This window comes from Poecilia mexicana, unplaced genomic scaffold (assembly GCF_051168715.1).
Source record: "Poecilia mexicana isolate PSO_F unplaced genomic scaffold, ASM5116871v1 scaffold_7, whole genome shotgun sequence".
Taxonomy (NCBI): domain Eukaryota; kingdom Metazoa; phylum Chordata; class Actinopteri; order Cyprinodontiformes; family Poeciliidae; genus Poecilia; species Poecilia mexicana.
The window spans coordinates 26590469-26611356 of NW_028263376.1; the positions used below are offsets into that span (position 1 = coordinate 26590469).

Below are 20888 nucleotides of genomic sequence, written 5' to 3' on the forward strand. Positions count from 1 at the left end.
TTTATATATCGCCAATTCACGACAAATCTCTCGAGGCATTTTACAAAAACATAATTTCTCCAATAAATGCCATTACACAGGTAATTGTGAAAAGCCTTTAAACTCAAATGGAAAACTTTTTGTTAGCATTTTAAAACCCTCTGTGTATTTTTAAGGATGTCTAAGGATGTCATTATGAACCAATTTATGTGCTTTAGGAGAATAGACATGAGATTGCACATGAACTGTTCATTCGAAATCAATTTGTTTTTGCAAAAATCTTATTAATTTTAAGTCTTGTTTCTTATCTGGAATTAACTGGCAGAAAGGTAATTTCAAATAATTTACTGTACATCAGACATCAGATGGATGTCACGTCTGTTATTTCTTGCATTTCTTTCAGCTCTCCCCCCCCTTCATAATTATTTAGTGAAGGGAACAAGTGTGTGACAGCTGGGTGTACACGGCATCCAAGATGCACATCAGCAGATAAACATGCATAAGGTATTTATCTCCCTTATACAACTTTTCATTGTACAAAATTCAACATCAAGTTTTGATTCTAGTGGCAGGAATAAAATTCCTCCCCCAGAAATATTTTTTGTCGTTATGTAATTCCTTCCTATTACCGGTAGATGGCACACTTTCACTTTAATAAAAATTCCTTTCCTATTTCTTAAAGTAAAGCTATGCAAACAAGAACAAAGAGTAACTGATAAGGATGATTTTAAAAAACATTAAATCCATGTAAAGCTATAAAGCTTTATGTTTTCCTCAGTGCACACAAAAGTAACAAATGTTAAACAATTTAGGAAATAAAACGTAATGAATGCAATAGTGGTGGCAAATATTTAACATGTAAATTTAACACAACTTTATTGTTTTTACAATGATCTGTGAACGACAGCATGCTGTTCAAAGGATTATATGTCAGGATAGAGTGATACATGGAATGGTTTCAGAGGTTTTGATGTCTATCAGTGTATCACATTTGGAAGAAAAAAAATGTAAAAGTAATCAACAAAACAGGCCAGTCATTACTGGAATGTACACATTTTAGCCTCTTTGATAATAAAAACAGAGCAAAAAGACAACAGAAAATTTATGAAAAAAGGAAACTTCAGAAAGAAGAAGTCCGAAAGTGTGACTTGATCAGCCGTTTGCACTGCTACAGCTTTGACTCAAATGTAGGCTAGATGAGGAGATCAGTGCCATGTGGTCTGTGCCGAGCAGCGGCTCACTGGTTACGCTGGCGAGAAGACAACTATCGGAGAAGTGACCACTTGATCTGTTCTTTGGCAGACTGGAGCACCTGCGAAAGAGAAATACTTTTAATTACACAAAACAAGTTATAACTGTCTACAGTAAAATTTTAGTCAAACCACAATGGCAACAAACATTCAAGTGAATTAAAAAAAGAAGAAAAAATAGAAAAACAAAATTAATGTACTCTAGCGTAATGATAAAAAATGAAGTAATACCACAAAAAAATGACTAAGTGATATAATTGAAAAGGAATTATGAAGACCTAATTAATCATCTTAATTGATTGAATGAAAGCCAAATCATAACCATAAAGCATTGAGACTGGACACAGCTATTAATCATTGCAATAGGAGGAATGGCGTTGGCCGGTCTCAGATCTCCTAAATGACAACATTAATCAAGAAGAGCTCACACCCACAGACAGACAGAGCTGCATAGAAACTAAAAGACAGGAACTACCGCTGGCTACCTTCTACCACTGAATAATTAGTTATCATGCACACCATTCCGCATATAAGGCAACAAAAAAACACCAGCCTGAAGGCAAGTGACAAAGCGGGAGAAGAGGACATGACGCGAAACATCAGCCTTTATACTAGATTGTAGAATGGTGACTTTTAAAGATCTATAATCGAACAAATCTTTCAAACTTAGTAGGAGAGAGTGAAAAAAAGTGAGGGTATATTGTATACCTGGGTGACTGTCTGCTCTGTCAAAGGTACATCATCGCCCTACAAGAAAAATATTACATACACAGTTCACAAAAGGAAGACCAAACTCTGTGGAATATTTCTGGAAGGAAAGATGGTGAGCAGAGCTTACTCTGAGAGCCACACGGTGCACAACTTGCTGTGGGTCACTCTCTAAGATCACCCTGTAGGAGACACAAAATGTTCAATAAATTATTAAGTACGCAAAGATACCAGCTGATAGTGAAAAAAAAAATTTTGGTGTTGAAGGTTTCATGCTGTAAAATTTTGTACATACCCTCCATCCACGATTTCATCCACAGCCAAGAAGAGTCCCTCCATATTCTCCAACAAAGCTCTCCTCTCGACATTTTTTCTGCAGAAAAAAAATGTATAAATACAAACCACAGTTTTCCTAGACACTACTTTAAATGGTCAATTGATATTGTGCTAAAAAATACCTCAACATCTGACTGAGGGAATCAAATAGGCAATTTAGCACAGCCATAAGCATCAGCTGTAAAGAGAAGACACAAGAAGATATTAAAACTCACACTTTGTTTGCTTTAGAAATTAAAATAATATTTCAATGTGTGTCTAAGTAATGGAGACTTGAAGTTTAAAAGCACAAATGTTATATTTTCTTAAATAAATGACAGAGTCAAGGCAAAATTAATAAAACCACTTCTCAACTCGTTAAGCATGTTAAATTGTGTAACGCGTGCTTCTCCGTAACATATCTGTATTACGTAAATTGTTGTAACACCATGATGACATTTAAGGTAACCTAGAATTATTTTAGCTTTGTCATTGGATATTAATAACTATTAAATGTTACCATGAAACCAAATAACATTTTGAATAAAAAAAAAATAAAATAAAATAAAATAAATAAAACTTGATTATTTTGTGTGAAATTTAGTGATATTTCAGATGGATGTTTTGCATCCCAAATAGTACATTGCACAATCTTAAGTTTACCTCATTTTCATGTGAGCTTCCAATCACATAAAAGAACAGGTCAATATTGCTCTTGTACACAACAGTCAGGCCCTCCAGTAATGCTATCTCACCTTAAAGGATAAAACAACAAAAAGAAAAATAAACAAACACCATAATAATCACAATGCTCTTAAGATGTGAAATGAGGTAATGTAATGATAATAAATGAGTCTTTATATACAGAAAACATTGCTTACTGTCTGTCCGGTGAGTCTTGTTAAATATGTTCTTCTCAAAAGCTTTCTGCTCCTTCACTGTCGGATATGTGTCGTCATAATACTGTAAATAGATCAGCACGGTGTATTTATCTGAATCTAAATGCAGCCATAAGCAGGCTGGTCATATTTTAAACCAAGGGCATAGACCCAGATATCTTCACGAACATTACAAATAAGCAGCTACTGTTGCTGTTTTGACGTCGCTTGACATGTAATTTTTATTTCCCCCCCAACTTTGAACAAAAATCTAAAAATCAAACCCATGTAGAAATTTTCTCACGTATATGTTAAAGGATTCAGTCAACAAGTTTCTTTATAATGACAGTCAATTACAAAAAAAAATACAATACAATAATATTTATAATTATTAACTGTGTGGGTTTTCAGCTCATTGACATTTAGGGTGAATATTGTTTTGGTTACAGAAAAATAGCATAGCAAATGTTGTTTTGCTTTACTTTTCATATTCCACAAACCATTGTCAAAAAATTTACCTAATTACAGCCATCACAATTTGGGAGGTTTATTGTGCACTGTTTGCAGCTTGTAGATTGTTTAGTTCTGTTTCAAGTCTTGTTTAATCACATCTGTTCTTTAGAACACACAGACAGCTTTGCTCTTGTAATAAAAAAAGCTTTTACTGTGTAAAAAAAAAAAAAAAAAAGATGTGTTCAAATATACACAAAAACGATACAACAACAGCTAATTATATGCAAATTATCAACAAAAACATAGCAGGTCTTGGTCCTGAATAGACAAAGTTGCTTAATTTTAAATATTTGATTTTAGATTCAGTAAAATTATTTTTGAACTGCACAAATCTGTAGTTTGGCTGTTAAATTTACTGCAGGCATGCAACAGACCTAAAATTGTATTGAATCGAACCCGCTTCCCTTAAAATGACTTGCATTCTTGTAAGGCTTGTAAGTGGCTGATGTACTGTTAGTGATTTTCTTTTTATATATGAAGATAAAAACAAAAAGGTATGTCACCATTATTATATATTAACTTATTTTAGATACTGTTAATTATGACATGCTAGGAGAAGTTCAGAGGCATAAAATCTCGGTAATATTATATAATCACATTACATATTAAACAAAATTATTACCTTGGCATAAAGCCTGTCTCCATCGTTGTCCAGGATCAGTACAGCTTTGACTGTGTGCAGGGAAGGTTCCTGTGGAGACGCCAACAACAACCCATTATTTTAAGCGATCATTTTAGGAATTAGAAACATGTCTGTCACATTTCAGGACACTACAGCGAAAACTATATCCGAAGAGTGTAAATTAAATGAGTGCCGCAAAGCTAATCTTAAATTGTTCATAAAATATTTTTAAACTGTTTAAAATGCTAGACAGGTCGTAAAAATGACGCTGGACTTCCACATCAGCAACAAACGAAGCTAACTAACTGGTTAGCCAAGACTTAGCTCCCTGTCAATCTAACTCCTTGACGAGCATAATACAGATATTTTACCATGTTTATAACTACAGTTCTTTGTTTATAATTGCTAAAGCTAGTTATTTATCGTAAAACAGTATAACATGACGAAAGAATATAAGCGGTAACAATACCAGTATTGGAGAATCCATCTTCTTTCTCGTTAGCAAACTAGCTACCCGGCTAGCACCAGCCTACTACCTCCAAAATGAGGCTCTTCCCTATTGGCCCACGCAGCATCTTACGTTGTGCGTACGTATAGGGCAAAGATCACTTCACATGCGAGTGAGAGCCGCTAAAGACTACTAAAGCTTTGTGTTTGATTGGAAAGTTATGATAAAACATTAATGATTACTTTAATATTCTAATAAATTAATATTTCTTTAAATACATAGCCCCACTTCATTTTGATTCTGTAAGTGTTACAACAAGTTCAATTGATTTTTTCCGATTGGGAAGTCGAAATTTCCCAGTCAGACTACGAATAAAACGCGCCATTAATAACGCAAACAAAAATCCAGCTTTACATGTAGTTCTATTCAGTTTATTCTAACTCATATTTATATTACAAGTTATCCTTCAATGTTGTAAAAAAATTTTTATTACAAAGAACAGGTTCTTACCGAGCTCCAAATCTGAGTTTAAGACAAATTCATTTCAGTAAAAAAGAAAATATATATTATGAGATGAGAAGTCCAATACTTTAAAGTAATTAATATACTGTTACTGTTCAATACAGTGCAGTCCTATAACGTCATTCAAAACAATACAATACAATCACAAGCTACGCAATTTCGGACTAACATTATGATTTTCTGCCATGGCTCCCCATTTAACTGTCAAAACATTCCTGACCTATTAATTTACTACTTGAAACTGTGCTATGTGGTATCTGGCAGCAAAACATTAGCAGAAGTTCCTATAGGTTTCATAAACATAAAAATGAAGCCTTCATGAATTGGACTGTTTGTCCAGAACATCTACAGATGCTCTATTTGTAATGGAAACTGATGGATTTTGAGGCCAAGTCAACTCCTAAAACTTGCTCTTGTGCTTGTCAAACCATTCCTGAACCACTTTTTCTGGAAAAGGATGGAACCGATAATGTCTTCTTGAAAGATATTGCTATGCCGCAATGCTTAGAATGTCAGAGAGTAACATCTACATGAATCACAGGAGTCAATATTTCTTAGCAAGAACATTGCCCCCCCCAAAAAAAATCACACTGCCTCCATCAGCTTACATTTTTCTCAGTGTTCACTCTGGTTCTGTCACTTATGATTGCATCTAATGTAACAGTGAGATCTAACAGCCCACATCTGGGGTATCTTATTATTTAGAGACAACACCCTGACTAGTATTACTGAGCATGTCCATTTCTTTATGACCACGGTGTATGTGTCTTCTGATGATTGCTTCCAACAGGATAATGCACTATGTTACAAACCTCAAATCTTCTCAAGATGGTTTTTTGAATGTTATTTCATTGTGGTCCAATGATTTGCACAATCATCAGATATTAAACTATGGATGAGGTGAAAGGTGACACTTCACACCAATGTTGCTGCCAGCAAATCTGCTGCAGCTGCCCGATCTTAGCATGTCAATATGGAACAAAATTCTCTGACGAAGGTTTTTGATGTCTTGCTAAGCATATGAAAGCAAATAATTGAGGCAGTTCTGAAGGCAAAGTGAAATTCAACACATTGCTAAGGTAAACTTGAAAAACCTAATGAGTGTAGACAAAAATCCAACACCTGAGTTAATGAAAACATATTTGGTAGCTTTCATCAATGCAGTTTTTGTGTTATAATGACTTCCAAATCTGGGGCAATATTCCTCAAATTGATTATTGCAGTGTAAATAATTATCAAATTGATTAGCAAAATATTTGTTCAAATATTTATTTTATATGAGTGGCAGATCATAGACAGATTAAATTGTTTTACACATGTTTACCAAGAGATGTATTTTATATTCTCAAACCTCATTTCAACTACAGCGAACACTCAGCTCTGTGTCACACAACAAAGTTGTTATTTGTAAAGCATCGTAGCAACCAGAAATCACTCAATTTGCTGGGCTTTTTTCAGTTTTTCAGTTTTCTGATGCTCATCAGCATCTTTTTTTTCTGGATCCTCCCACATTTAACCAACTCCAATTATCTTACTTCCCACTTCTGGGAAACGTTTGGAAAAGGCTGGCTGATGGGGATTTCCCTCTGTCTTAGTCCATAAATGACGTCATTGTTTGGCCTTACAGTTCGCTCCTTTTGGACGAGTGTTTTGAATATTACTGGAAACAAAACGGTGTATCTAAATTAATCATCTCGAGAAGTAAGTGCAATGAAGAGATATAAACTTATTTGACACTTACTTATAACAGCGTTGTGGTAAAGAACCATGAAGTGTCGCAATACGGCACTATGTTTACACAATGTAGCCGCTAAGATTTCAAAATTGCACTGAGTGGAGAGGAAACAGCGTGCTGCCTTTAACTTGCTCAGGGTTAAAAGAACTTTGGGTGTCATGCCCTCTCTTTTATCAAAAATATATTGGAGTTTCTAGGTGATTGTTCACAATACCACAGTGATAACGATGACAGGTAGAGTGGGCGATGAGTAAAACCTGAACAATGAATCAACATAATGAAACATGCAAACACCAGATAATGACTGTTAACTTTGCAGAGAGGTGAATATTAATTATTATTAAGGCTTACAACAAAAATCATTCAAAGGGATTTGTTACGATATATTATTTTTCTACATAAGCCATTAGTTTTTATTTTTTTTGGAAAATATGCACCTACACAGCACGTTTGGAGGAAAAAAAAATAAGAGTTGTTGCAGGTCATTTTATTCTAGTCAAATGTTAGAGGTGTTTTTCACAAGTATTAAACAATTCAAATTAATTACATAAGTAGAAGTGAGGTGGTGATAAAGTGCGGACTGTTTCCCTCTCCACTGCCTATGCCAGCGACCACAGCAGTTAGCAGTTCCCTTCCTCAGAACCAAGTGCTCCTTTTATCAGCATTAAGCAGAGCTTCCGCCAGCCAACATCCTCCTTTCCCTGCCTTCCCTCTCTGTCTGCATTACCAGCCAGCTTTTGCATGCTTCACGCTCATGCATATATGCACTTAAAAGTATCAATGCAGCCTCAAAGGATGAACTAGGTTTTGTTTTTGTCGTGAAAGTCTGTTTACCGTACAACCGTCGCTTTAACATGATTAGTGCATGAAAGAGAAATTTACACAGAAAAGCCAACTGAAAGCTATCAGAAAATAATCCAGAAATGCAATGCCGCTGTTGCAAAACTTTATCATAATCTGGACATCTTGAGATAAGCGCAGGTTTTATTGAGACATTCAGAAGAATGATGCTGCATGTTCAGGTTCCTCATTTTCTCACCTTCAGGCCACAGTAACGTTCCGAACGTCATGAGAAGTTCAGTGATGAAGGACGGAGGAATTAATCTCATTGAAATTAATTCATGTTCTCTTACACGTCTTCATAAGGCCTGTAGTCAAAGATTGTTACATATTTCAGTTTAAAAAGCAATCAACCGGACATCTGTGTAATCAGAGGTCAGTCCTCGCAGCAGCTATTTGTCTCCACAGCCAAGGAGGCTTCCTACAAAACAAATAAACAACCATAAACGATGGGATGAAACATCCATCTCTTCGTCCATCTGTCCCTTTTCTATTTCCACTTTTAAAAAAAAAATCCCATTACCAACTTTAATCATCACATACATAAAAGATAATTAAGATTCTCTTAAACCCTCAAATGAAAATTTAAGAAATTTTCTATACACATTTATTTTTACCAAGCCACATGCAAACTGGTAGAAGTAAATATTAAAATATATGTTACATATGACTCAATTTAATAGAAATTAATAATAATAGAAAAGTTAACAACATGGGAAGACAAAAAAAAAGTCAAATTTCAGTTGTAATGTATTCTAAAAATGCATTTTAACAGTGTTTGGAAAAATGCTGACAAAGACGAAAAAAACTATTCGATTTAGTTCAGTTCAACCTAAAATGCAAAACCTGAATTCATGTTGTGCCATTTGCATCAATAGCTTAAGATTTAAGGTTGTAGCTAAAGCTACATAGAAAAACATAACATAAAAAAAAAAAAAAAAAAAAAAAACCATACAACAAAATTATACACACAAAATATTCGGGGGTTCAGGGAGGTTCAACAGATCAATATTAAATTTCAGTCCATTGTTTTCTTCATGCGACCACATTTACTGAACAGTGCTGTTTCAGTTGCATAATTTTGCTTTGCTCTCTTCCTGTATTCTTTGCATCGAACATATCTGTCTATAGTCAAATAGATCACACAAAAATACAATTCGGACAGAACTGGTGCAGTTCACTTCGGTTTACGATTTATATTCTTTTACTGCACAGCCATAAATATCGTTCCTGTTTATGCTGCTTCTATGACCATTGTTTTAGTGTGTTTAACGCATTCTGTTTTGCCTCTCTCATAGCTGCTGAGACACAGTGACACACTGAGGCACAAATAAAAGATTCTAATCTATTCTAGGATTATCTTCCTAATTTTGTTTTTATAACATGGTTGGTAACATTTAACATTTCAAAATTAAGTGAAAATAATTTTCTTTAATCTTCAAACTAAAATCTGGCTTTTATTTGTTGAAGATGATTTACCATCTCTGCTTTTTATTCCCTTCCTTCCGAGAAGCTTACTCTGAAAACATTCCCATTTTGATACCACAACCCTCTGTATGAACCCATTTTGCTGCATACTGAGTTGTTTTTTCCATTTGTGTCTGATAAAGTTTTCCTAGACTCTCCAAAGTGCAACAGGCTACACGTTCATTGTTTTCGGTAAAATATAAAGCCATGAAAGTGTGCTATGATGTGTGGACTAGACGAACAAAAACGCAAGCTGCTATTTTTAGCCTTTGGCTTCAGGGACATTAGGAGAAATAAATCCCGAGTTTACTCAACTGTGGTCAGCTACCAACTACTCTTCCTGCTGTGTTTTCGAAGGTGAAGTAGTCTGTGAAGCCGTGAGAAGCACGAGAAGTAAACTGTGAAGGGGCCTGTGAGCTCCAGGCAGACTGTAAGGCAAAGATGTCAAAGACTAATTGGAGCAAACAAACACAAACTGGGAATGTGGGCGTTGACCTGGGAACTCTGTCCAGATTTCTAACCGCTGCGGTTGCTGTAATAACAGGGCATGCTGTGGCATTGGTTGAGTCAGGGGCTGGGTGCTAGGAACTTGAGTTGGGAAGTCCCTTCCTGGATTCCTGGTAGATGTTCACCTTTCTTGACTTTGTCAGCCACCTACTTTTCCTCCCCCAACTGAAAACAATGTCAGTAAAAGGTTTGTGCTTTCAGTGGGATGTCATACTGTAATGATCTCGTGACATTAAATACATCATGCTTTACTGAGAGTGTTAACTTTTTATTTTCGAGCTACTCAGCATTTATCCAGACATATCCTTTATGTACTTATTCTCCAGGTTTTTCTTTTCAACAGTAATTCAAATGCCTGTTTGTGGAAATAAGTGGGATTTCCAAACCCACAAAAATAAAGTTGTTAAAAATTAAACGCATGTGATGTACATTTTTTTCCCCTTGTGTATTTATGCTAAGTGGCCTGCATCAGTAGTGAATCTTCACTTTGTTTTTCATCTAAAAAGTAGGAACTATTTTTTCTTTAACACATATCTTAGATTGTTGATAGTAATGGAGTTTTTCTTTCTTTTAACAATGTATTTATTTTTGTTTTTTGGTGAAAGTAAAAGTGCATATAGCTTTTGCTAATGTTATTATGAGAGCACATTGTTTAATTTAGCACAAGATCTCAGAGTATATTATGGAGAAAAGTGAATAAATTATGATTTTTTTACAATGATAAAGTGTTTTAATGCAATCATTCATCCGTTTTACATAAAAAAAACTTGATGTGATCTGTCATAAACATAGAGTAATCAGAGTTACCATGTGGCAAGGTGTCTCTGTTATCAAAGACAAAAAAATATGTAAAAATAACTTAGCATGAACTTTTTTGCCAGTAATTTGTGCGTGAGGTTCAGCGCAACGTGACAGTAACACAGAACATAAAAAAGCCTTTGTGAGTTCAGTCCTCACAATGTTTTAGATCTGGGCAATGAGGGGGATTTTTTTTGTGTGGGATTTCAATGGTCACTTGCTATGTAAGACACGCTTCCCTTCATTCTTCCCCCTGCTCCTGTATCTCCCTTGGCGGTTGCTCTGCCAGATAAAGGAACAATGCAGGCTTTCTTACCTGTCGGAGGGGTGTGCATTCCAGCTCCGCTAAACTGAGTCTCAATCCTGCCTCCAAGCCTCCAGCAGGGCCCTCACTGCAATGCTGCCTCTGACTCCAGGTGATCCAAATCACACTCCTCATACCTTTTCACTTTTGGGAGAACATTGTTCTCGTGCAGTTTTGGACCGGACAGAGACATCAATGCAGCTTGTTTTTATTCTGTTTTACATCTTTGATCTAACCAGGTTAGGTGTATGCTTCATAATTAAGAGTAAAAAAAAAAAAAGTCTCCATTTATTTTATTTTATTTTTTTTTTTAGATTTGTAAACATCTTCCTGCTTCACTGTGGACTGACAGAATAATTGCCGTGGTGTGTGCCACACTGTTGGTTTGTGGTTTCTTGTGAGGGCAGAAGGGAAATTTGAAGGTTGGGGCGCAAGTTTACTATTAAGGATACAAGAGCGCAAAGAAAAGAGAGAGAGAAAAAAAAAAAGGGGGCTGGTGTGGGTGCTTTACAGGAAGATTGCGTTTGTCTGCATCGAGCCATCCCTTTTATGCTGGTGGCTGAATGTGCAGCCTAACAGAGAGGTTCACAGTAAGAGAAGAGATAGAGCAAAGAGGCCTCAAGTGTCACACCTCTTGCCATCATCAAAAAGGCTTTGAGTAATTTTCTTGTGCTCACCTCCAGGACTGACATATGTGTCCTTGCTGTTCCTCATCACCTGCTGAAGATGATAAAGATGTTGCTCAGGTACGTTCATTTATGTTTTCCTTCTGCTTTTAGAGAAATTTTTTATTTTTGAAGTTCTCTAGAAATGTAATTAAAAAATGTTTACATATTACATTTCTGTGTGTGTGTGTGTGTGTGTATACATTAAAAATAAAATATTGTGATTAGGCTGGAGAATCTGTTGTATTGAACTTATTGCATAACTTTGATATAACTATGTACTCCTCACACCAAATGCAGGAGCACAAAACTTCAATTCAACTGTTTAAATAAATAAAACTTGCTAAATAAAATGTCCTTGTTTTAAGTAGGTACATTTTGATCCCACAACCAAAGAGAACAGGAAAGTTGTAGCAAATACAGCAACCTTTACTGTACAACATATTTGATACAATGTCATACTTCACGTTATTACACATTGTGGAATAACTTACACACTAATGCTTCAAATAAATTATAATGATGCATATTAAAAAGTGAGTATATGCTTACTTGAGTGTCTACATTCATGTTAACAAAAATACAACGTGATGAGAAAATAAAATTAGAATGAATGAAATTTGACTTTTTATGTTTAAGAAATCTCCACTTATACTTTTTTTTCAATTTTTTTCAATCTGTACAGTTATTACAATAAAGCACATAAAATAGTCTGTTTCATAATGAAACTACTAATGGTATAAATAAATAAATAAATAAATAAATAAATAAATAAATGTTTGGATGAAAATGGACAGAATGAAAATATTAAATGATTTATAATTTGTAATTGTAGATGCAAATTTAGATATACCTTATCTCAATAAATTATTCAATCACAATAACAAGTGCCTTTGTTCTTTATGTTTGTTCTTTACCGTAATGCCAAATATGAACAGAACCTGTTTAATGTTGCATAAAAATTCAAAAACATGCATTTTTGAAAATATTTTAGAAAGCAATTTTTCAGTGGCATGGTATAGTATGGTAATACAACTCTTTTTTTTTATCTCTTTTTGATATATATTTTTTTTATGACACAGCAATGTCTTCAAAATGATGTTCAAGTCATAGCGGTCCTCCTTACAGCCTTGGGCTGCTGTTAAATAAGTTATTTATTTATTTTTTGGTCACATCTTTTAGACAAGGAATCCCCCAAACAGTAAAGTAGATGTGGCCAGCTGTTCCCGACAAACTTGGAAAGACAATTTACAGATGATCTCCTTCCATGGCGTCCAGCTAAACTTTAATAATGAGAAAAGTTTGGAATAATCAAGAGCAAAATTTCCCAACCGGCCTTCTGTCCTTACTCTGTCTTTCAGAGCGCGCTGTTTTTCCGCAGATTGTGTTATCAGGGCTTGGCATTGCTGCACACTGGAACAGCTGATAGGAGGAGTCAGCTCAACTGAAAATTAACCTTTTATAAGCTTCAAAAGAACCTACACAACACCCAAACAGCCTCGTATTTACAACTGACAGGCTACCAGATGTGTAATTTCCTTGAGACGTGCGTGGAGCAGCGTGTTGTCACCTAGCAGTTCGTGGCGAGAGGACAGCAGGTCACTGTAACAAACAGTTATGTGTCTCCACCAGGTGGACTTTTTCCAGTGAAAGCCTCTTCTAAATGTGCTCAACGGCCAACTATGTTCTCCCATTGAGGAGAACCTGTGAGGTAGGTCCTGAGATGAGATGAGAAACAGGCAACTCGGTGTATGCCGTAGCCGAAAAAACTTCCAAGAATGTGTTTTGTTTATTATCACAAATGTTGTCTTTCGCTACATAAGGTGGTGGCTACTCCAGGCAGGCTGTGCGGGGGGCTGCCCATGCCTGCTAATTTTAATGGAGTCAGGCCTCATGGACCGCCACAGGACATGGAGATGGACATGGCTTGGCAGGAGTTGATGGCCATCACTGAGCTCCAGGTAAAGAAAACCTCCAAAAATAATTTGTGCTCTTTAGGAGTCTTTTAATAATAACAGACAAACAGGACAATTTTTCTACCCTCCAATAACATGTGATATAAAAATTTACTTCTCTTTTTTTTTGCTGTACCGTTTTATTTTTTACTTTTGCGACAACAGGGCAAAATAAAGTGTAAAATACATGTAAGTGAAATGGTTATGTTTTCCTTATCGACAAATAAAAATTCACATCAGTACCTATATTACAGATCCGTGAGCAAATGTGCCGCCTTTGAAAGATTAAAGAAGTATTTAGTAGTTGAAGCGGAACAAAATGAGCGTGCAGAAGAAAGCGTTATTCCACATGTACAAAGTCAAATTCAATAAAAAATAAAAATAAAAAAATAGTCATTTTTGTGCCTTAAATTGCTTACATTTTTATACCTTCCTTAGCATTGACATATCCATTATCAATTAAAGGTATGCACTTTTTATATGCTTGTTTTAACTAATATGATATACATTTGCTCAACAAATTAATAAATTATGACTTAACTTTGTCAACAACTATAACAAAATATACATTTTTTTGAGAAAATCAGTCAGGCTTTATATTGTGTTTTTAAAAAAAAATTCAACGCAAAATACAGTTACATACGCAAAATGAAAAGGGAAGTGTAGCTTGTAGAAATGTTATTTGCAAAGCATCACAGTAACCAGCGCATTAAATCCTGCAGCGTGCATTTTAAATGCGACAACTGCTTCAGTTTCCCCCCCCAAAATGAGATGAAATGAAATGAAACACTGCTGAAGCCACAAAGAATTATATTAAATGCAAATATTTTTAGCGCTTGCTAAAACCATAATAAGAAGTAATATTTAATGAAGTTAGGTGATGTGCGTGAGAAAGTGCACTGGTGCCTGCCTTCATGTGGTAGAAAGGCGAGGTGTAATCTGGATAATGTCACCAGTTCATCACAGAGACAAACAGCCGTAAATGCAGACACATGTTAATACTTACTGGCATTTCAGAGGACAGGCTAACTTTTGATGCATATTCATGGGCCATGGAGAGGCCAGAGAACCCACACATGCATGTGGATAGCATAAAAAATTTATCTAAGATGGACTCGGGTCGTGATTCAAACAGAGGACCTTTTTCCTGCAAGGCAACAATTCAATTATTGAAAATTATATTGAGATATGATTAAAGTTATAAATGTCATGCCTGTTATCAAATGTTTAAAACACTTTATAAATCTGATCCCTAGTTAAATATATGTGATTTATAAAGATTGGTGCATTTGTATGAATTTCTATGAATAAAATCCTACGTGATTAAAAAAAATATATAATAATATAGATCAGGATATTTTCAAAAGTAGTTATAAATGCTCCATAAAGTTTACGATAAAGGTCTCCAATTACAAGAAATGAAAACTTTTAGATGAAACGGTTAGTCATCGGAGAGGAAAGCAAACCAAAAAGAGCCGAGTCACTTGAAAGAAGCTACATAGTTTAGAGGTGTGATCCTGCAGCTTTCTTCAAAAAAGAAAAGAAAAAATACAAAATCCAACTCGTATTTAAAATTTCGAGGGATGCAATTTTTAGGTATTTGCTTCGGTGATATTTATCTTATTTAACAAAATGTGTTGTAATCTGAAATCACAACATAATTTAAAGGGCCAATATGCTACTAAGTAATTCCAGAAAATATTCAATTTCTGTTATCAATTTTCAAAAATCCTATTTTAACATTTTTCTATAGAGCTTCATATGGTAAAATAATCTATACAGGTGAAAATTTGACATATTTCCAAAGTGAAACCATTATATCATCTTGCTGATGAGCTACAATAAAACATTATTTTATAGAACAGGCAGGATTGTATAGCCGAGGCTGAAAACTGCGTAGTTCTGCTTGCCTTTAATAACTCTGCTCTTTTGTTACAGGAATTCGAAGTCCAAAGTGGAAACTCCTATGAAGCTGCACATTATCAACCCATGCAGCCTATGGCCCCCGCTGGAGAGTTTGGGATGACTCAGTCCCATTCAGAACCTCCTGCTGCTGCCTGTGAGCTGAGCACTGCTGACACTTACGAGGGATGCTACTCTGAAGAAGTTCCTGCTTGCCATCGACTCAACAACACAGATGCGGTGTATGGAAATGCAGATTCACAGCTGCCTCACAGAATGCTTCCTATCACCTCCCAGGCTCAGCCGTCTCTTATAAACATGGCAGGTACCGCTCAGGGTCATAGAAGGCCGAACGCCAGCATCTCTCAGGGTTTAAGTCGACACATGCTGTGGACTACGCTGGGGCAAAACGCCCATGTTCGCTCTGGGGATGATCTGGAATCAGATTCGGGTCTCTCACTGGGATCAAGCCCAGTCACTTCTTCTCCAGATAATCCTGCCGGGGGCGGACCAGGTTACCAAAATGTTGATATGGGAACACAATATAGTGATTGTGAACCAGAAAGCATGACTGAGCATGGAAGAAGAGGCCACATACATTATCCAATGGACTATCAGAGTCAAACTCTCCCATATCTACACTCAGGTGGACACGCACCTTACTTTTCACCTCAACCCAGTTACCCTCACTCACAAACTTGTTCTATGAATCCTCGACCTCTGAAGCAGCACGTTGCCGCCGACCTGTACGGCAATGCAACAGTGACCAGCAGAGGGAGCTCATACAGCATGCACACAAAGTCACAAGGCAGCAGCTCCACACCTGCTCCTCTGAGCAGAGATGAGCGCAAGGCTGTGGCTCTGAAGATTCCCTTCCCCTTGGATAAGATCATCAATCTCCCTGTGGATGACTTCAATGAGCTCCTGACACAGTACACTTTGACAGACACTCAACTCGCACTGGTCAGAGACATTAGGCGCAGAGGAAAGAACAAGGTGGCGGCCCAGAACTGCAGGAAGAGGAAGCTGGAGAGCATTGTTCACCTGGAGAGAGAGCTGAACCACCTGCAGGCCCAAAGAGAACATCTGGCACAGGAGCGGCTGGAGTTCCAACGTAGCTTGACTTTCATCAAGTGCCGACTCACAGACCTCTACAGGGAAGTTTTCTCTCATTTACGAGACGAAGATGGCCAGCCTTACTCCATAGATGAATATTCTTTACAACAAACTCCTGATGGAAGTATTTATTTGGTACCTCATTCAATGGATAAGAGAGACCAGTGTTAAACTATCTCAGTCCAGCAAGTGGACTAAACAACTTGCTTGTGAATTTTGCAACAGTTTGAGTAAAAACTTGCCAAACGTAACGGTAAACATTTTCTGCTCCTTAAAAATGACTGAAACCAAACCATTTAAAATGTATAAAAGTTTATTTAAAAACAGGATGTAAAAAAAAAAAAAAAAAAAAGATAATCTGCACTCCACTCTTCAATGAAGTTAAAACACTTCTGCATTGCACAACTGTCCAGTTAACCTGTTGGGGGAAACAAAACAATGTTTTGTCATTTTGTTATAATAAAAAAGCAATTGTTAATACAAGCCTTCCTTTGTACCTGTGAGTCATTGTCATGGAAATGAAGTCACATTTCAGCATTTCAGGGACCAAAGATTTCTGAAAAAAGTAGAAAAATGACAAGTTTAAAAAAAGCAATGCTTCAATTTTCTTTTTTTTTTTAAAATAAATGCATGCAACAGATTTGACCTCCATTCACAATTACAGAGGTCAATTTTACCATCAACTGAAGCAAATACGAACTTAAGTTTACGCCATTGCTGGCTGTATAACTGACTACCAGCTACGAGTCAAAGGTTAGATTTACTAGCAGTAGTTGAGAAGTCTGGTCTTACCTACGGTCAGCACTTAAGCCCTTTGGTAGCTGCTGTCAGCTAGCCTCAGGACTATGTTCTCACTCTCCCCTGCTTCAATGATCCTGGCGATGGCTTTGCTACTTCTCTCCCTCAGCTTGCTCCCATGGCTAGCCTCAGACTTTGCATGTAAGCTAGCATCCTCCAGATGATCTTTGTTGAAATCAGGGCAGTTTGTACCAAGTGATGGCCTCTTTATGATGATAGCATCTGTCCACAACTCCTCAACCACAATGGTAGATACAGCGATCTTCTCCCTTCCCAAATGCCTCACATTCAGAATTGTCCTCATCCCCACTCTGCATCTAATAATGCACCCTCCCTTACCCGAACCGCTAAAGAATCTAACAAGACTTAAAAAACTGAAAGGTGTTTTATTTCAGATTGATTTGATGCAGTTACAAATAAAAGCCAGATTTAAAGATAAACATAAAACCCTCATTGGAATGTTTTATAAACACATTTTGATGAAAGAAAAAAAAACAGAAGACACAAAAGTTTAATTGAAGGCCCTCCATGATTTATCTACTGTACATCTCTTCTTGTAGCAGCTGTAACCTGCCACAACTGTTTGGCTGAGCAGATTTAGGAGGTAAACCTGCAGCTGCCCTGTCACTTCGCTTGCTCTCCTCTCCTTGCTCTCCTCTCCTAAGTACTCAGTCCTGTTGAACAATATGGAACAACATTGTTAACTATGCACTGACTTTGTACGACCTGACGTCCAGAGTGTATTTGCTTTACGTTATCTCTACTCAAATATTTCCTGCAATGACAAACTCTGGTTTTCTGACAAAATACAAACTGAAATGCATGGACAGAGGCTTACCACTTATTCTAGAATCGTCCTGGGCGGCCGTAGCCACCGGGATTGTTAGAGCCACCTCCGTAGCCACCTGAAGAAAAAAATTAAGGTAATCAGAAGCTCAGTAGTACCTGTGCTAAACTCCTTCCAGCTGCATCCTGGATCTCTGGAGGCTTACCAAAGCTCCTGCCGCCGCCGCCACCGCCGCCGCCAAAGTTGTTCTTCATTGGGCCAAAGTTAGAGGCCTGGGGGTCGTAATGGCCCATGTTGTTGTAGTTACTCCCACCGCCGCCGCCACCTCCTCCACAGTTACCTGAGATTGAAAATCCATGTCGAAGAAACTAAAGCCTAAATAAGTGTAAAAAGGTCAATTCAAAAGTCATGACTATTTACCATAACCGTTGCTGTCATAACTGTTTCCACCGTAGCCTCCGCCGCCACCTCCACCACCACCCTGGTTATAGCCCTGGTTATAACCCCTGTTGCCGCCGTTGTTATAGCCGCCAGGACCACCAGGACCGCCTCCGTAACCTACGACACAACAGTTTTACTAGCCAGTGATCTAAAAAACACCCAGTGTCCATTTAAAAAAATAAAATGCTTACCACCATCATTCCAGTTATTAGGACCATCTCCGTATCTGCCCCTACCTCCTACAATAAAAGCAAAACCACGCTGATTCAACATTTAAGGTTGTATGTTGCAATTACCGTCACAGCAAACACAACTGCTTGCTTACAAGCCCTACCCTGGTTGAAGCCTCTGTCATAATCGTATGGCCTCCCCCCGCTGTTACGTCCTCCTCTCATTCCCATTCCAACACTCTGCATTTCCTGCTTGGTGAGGGCTTTCCTCACTTCGCAGTTGTGTGAGTTGATAGTGTGATATTTTTGAACTACATAGAAGACGAAAAGAATTCAGTACAACCACATAAAACTGCAAAAAATAAAAAATAAATACATGAAGAAGACATGTACTTACTGACAATCCTATCCACTGAATCATGGTCATCAAATGTGACAAAAGCGAAACCCCTCTTCTTTCCAGTGTTGCGGTCGGTCATGATATCAATGACCTCGATTTTGCCGAACTGCTGGAAGTAATCCCTAAGGTGCGACTCCTCTGTGTCTTCTTTGATGCCTCCCACAAAGATTTTCTTCACCGTTACATGAGCACCTGGACGGTTTGAGTCCTTAAGAGAAAAAATAATAATAATAAAAAATCATTTTCATAGTCATTTATAGACCACAATAAGTTTTGAAATGCATTTTGTGCAACACACACCTCTCTAGAAACTGCACGCTTAGGCTCCACGACCCTTCCGTCCACTTTGTGGGGACGGGCAGCCATGGCAGCATCAACTTCCTGTACTGACGAATATGTAACAAAGCCAAAACCCCTGGACCTCTTGCTGTTGGGGTCTCTCATGACCTAAAGGTAGAAGTTATTATTCACTAAAACGTAGCTTTCTCTAAATAAGGGAAACATAAAGAGACACTTACCACACAGTCTGTAAGGGAGCCCCATTGTTCAAAATGAGCCCGCAGGCTCTCATCTGTCGTCTCAAAGCTCAGGCCTCCAATGAACAGCTTGCGGAGCTGCTCTGGCTCACGTGGGACCTTAAGCAGAAAAAACGATAGCCGATCATGCAAAATGTTATTAATCGTGATTAATCGGTATAAACAACGCTTGTGTCCTTCAGCTCACTCCCAACCCCCACTCTTCACTGAGCAGCTAAAATCGGAGGGATCTGCCGCCATTAAAGCATGCCGACCAGTGAATTACATTAAATGCTAATTGAACGCAGCCATTACACGTGAACCCTATCGGTGTGTTGTTTCATTACTTCTTAAACGAATTTGATAGTTACGTTAATTATGAACATAAATTTAAGTACCGTAAGAAGCTGGAGTGACGAACAAAAGAGCACGAGGCCCAGATGCTATAAAATGGCGGCTCTACTATGGAGGAAAACGGTAGCAGACGCTATGTTTGCAACCCAAACCCAGCCATCGAATTGAAACTTAAGACTCATCTAAAGGCTAAAAAAATAATTCCTGAGTTATAACGGGTGGAAGAATGCATTAAACTCACGTCTTTTGACATCTTGGAGGTTTATCCTTGAAGACTCCTCGTAAAACAACCGCAGAGCAGAAATCTGCGTCAGGCGAGATCCGACTCCTCCTGGATAGTACAATAAATAGGGAAAGTTACGCCTCTTTTACTCTGCCATTGGGTAGTAGTTCCCGCTGTGGCGTCTTAGAGGCTTACATCGGTCTTTGATTGGTCTAAACGCTGTCAATCACTATGAACAGCTAATCACGAGACAGGATACGTGTTTTATTCATGTTTAAGGAAAAAAAATACACAGACCATTAAGTCAGTAGACTCAAAGCAATTACAATTACAGATTTTATTCCGAGATTGATTTAGCGTACTTAGTTTTTATGCACTATAAACGGTTGGAAGATGTAAATGGCCACATAGGTCAAAAGAGTTAAGAAGACCCTTGTTTATTCCAATAAACACAAAGGACATCCAGAATACGTGGACACTGTCCAATGTGAACACCACTACATTAAACGAGGGAATGCAAAATAGACCCAGCAACCATCCAGTGCTACTAAACTTGCACCATGACCACTTTCATTGTTATTTTCTTTTAAGTGAAGAAATAAAATTGCTGTCTAAATATGAGTAACCAAATGAAATAAATGACATTGGGAAATGGTCAAAGAGAGGCAAAGTTTAT

General features: G+C 37.3%; 3 protein-coding genes across 6 annotated transcripts; 1 reads left to right on the top strand and 2 right to left on the bottom strand.

The window, feature by feature from the left end:
- Positions 1-829: 829 nt before the first annotated feature.
- Positions 830-4862, bottom strand: copz1 (COPI coat complex subunit zeta 1). The gene is made up of 9 exons (XM_014982707.2): positions 4735-4862; positions 4266-4334; positions 3134-3215; positions 2916-3007; positions 2396-2451; positions 2233-2310; positions 2068-2119; positions 1938-1976; positions 830-1291 (listed from the first exon to the last, which is right to left on the bottom strand). The coding sequence occupies exons 1-9, from the start codon at positions 4750-4752 to the stop codon at positions 1244-1246; spliced, it is 534 nt and encodes a 177-aa protein (XP_014838193.1). The 5' UTR covers positions 4753-4862; the 3' UTR covers positions 830-1243.
- Positions 4863-11052: 6190 nt separating this feature from the next.
- nfe2 (nuclear factor, erythroid 2) lies at positions 11053-17007 on the top strand. 3 transcript variants are annotated; one of them, XM_088007355.1, is made up of 4 exons: positions 11053-11632; positions 12913-13262; positions 13375-13512; positions 15445-17007. In XM_088007355.1, exons 2-4 carry the CDS (start codon positions 13215-13217, stop codon positions 16693-16695), a joined length of 1437 nt encoding a protein of 478 aa, XP_087863481.1. In that variant the 5' UTR covers positions 11053-11632; positions 12913-13214; the 3' UTR covers positions 16696-17007. The 3 variants fall into 3 exon arrangements, with proteins under 3 accessions (XP_087863481.1, XP_014838189.2, XP_014838188.2); XM_014982703.2 differs by having other exon boundaries at positions 13184-13262; XM_014982702.2 differs by lacking the exon at positions 11053-11632 and having other exon boundaries at positions 12450-13262.
- On the bottom strand, positions 16820-20375 carry hnrnpa1b (heterogeneous nuclear ribonucleoprotein A1b). Of its 2 annotated transcripts, XR_015763830.1 has the most exons (11): positions 20231-20375; positions 19639-19755; positions 19421-19567; positions 19118-19328; positions 18885-19031; positions 18742-18789; positions 18530-18667; positions 18315-18449; positions 18161-18227; positions 17022-17080; positions 16820-16942 (listed from the first exon to the last, which is right to left on the bottom strand). XR_015763830.1 is itself a non-coding variant. In XM_088007357.1 (10 exons), the coding sequence occupies exons 1-9, from the start codon at positions 20240-20242 to the stop codon at positions 18169-18171; spliced, it is 1014 nt and encodes a 337-aa protein (XP_087863483.1). In that variant the 5' UTR covers positions 20243-20375; the 3' UTR covers positions 17689-17996; positions 18161-18168. The 2 variants fall into 2 exon arrangements, 1 of the variants encoding a protein (XP_087863483.1); XM_088007357.1 differs by lacking the exons at positions 16820-16942; positions 17022-17080 and adding an exon at positions 17689-17996.
- Positions 20376-20888: the final 513 nt, after the last annotated feature.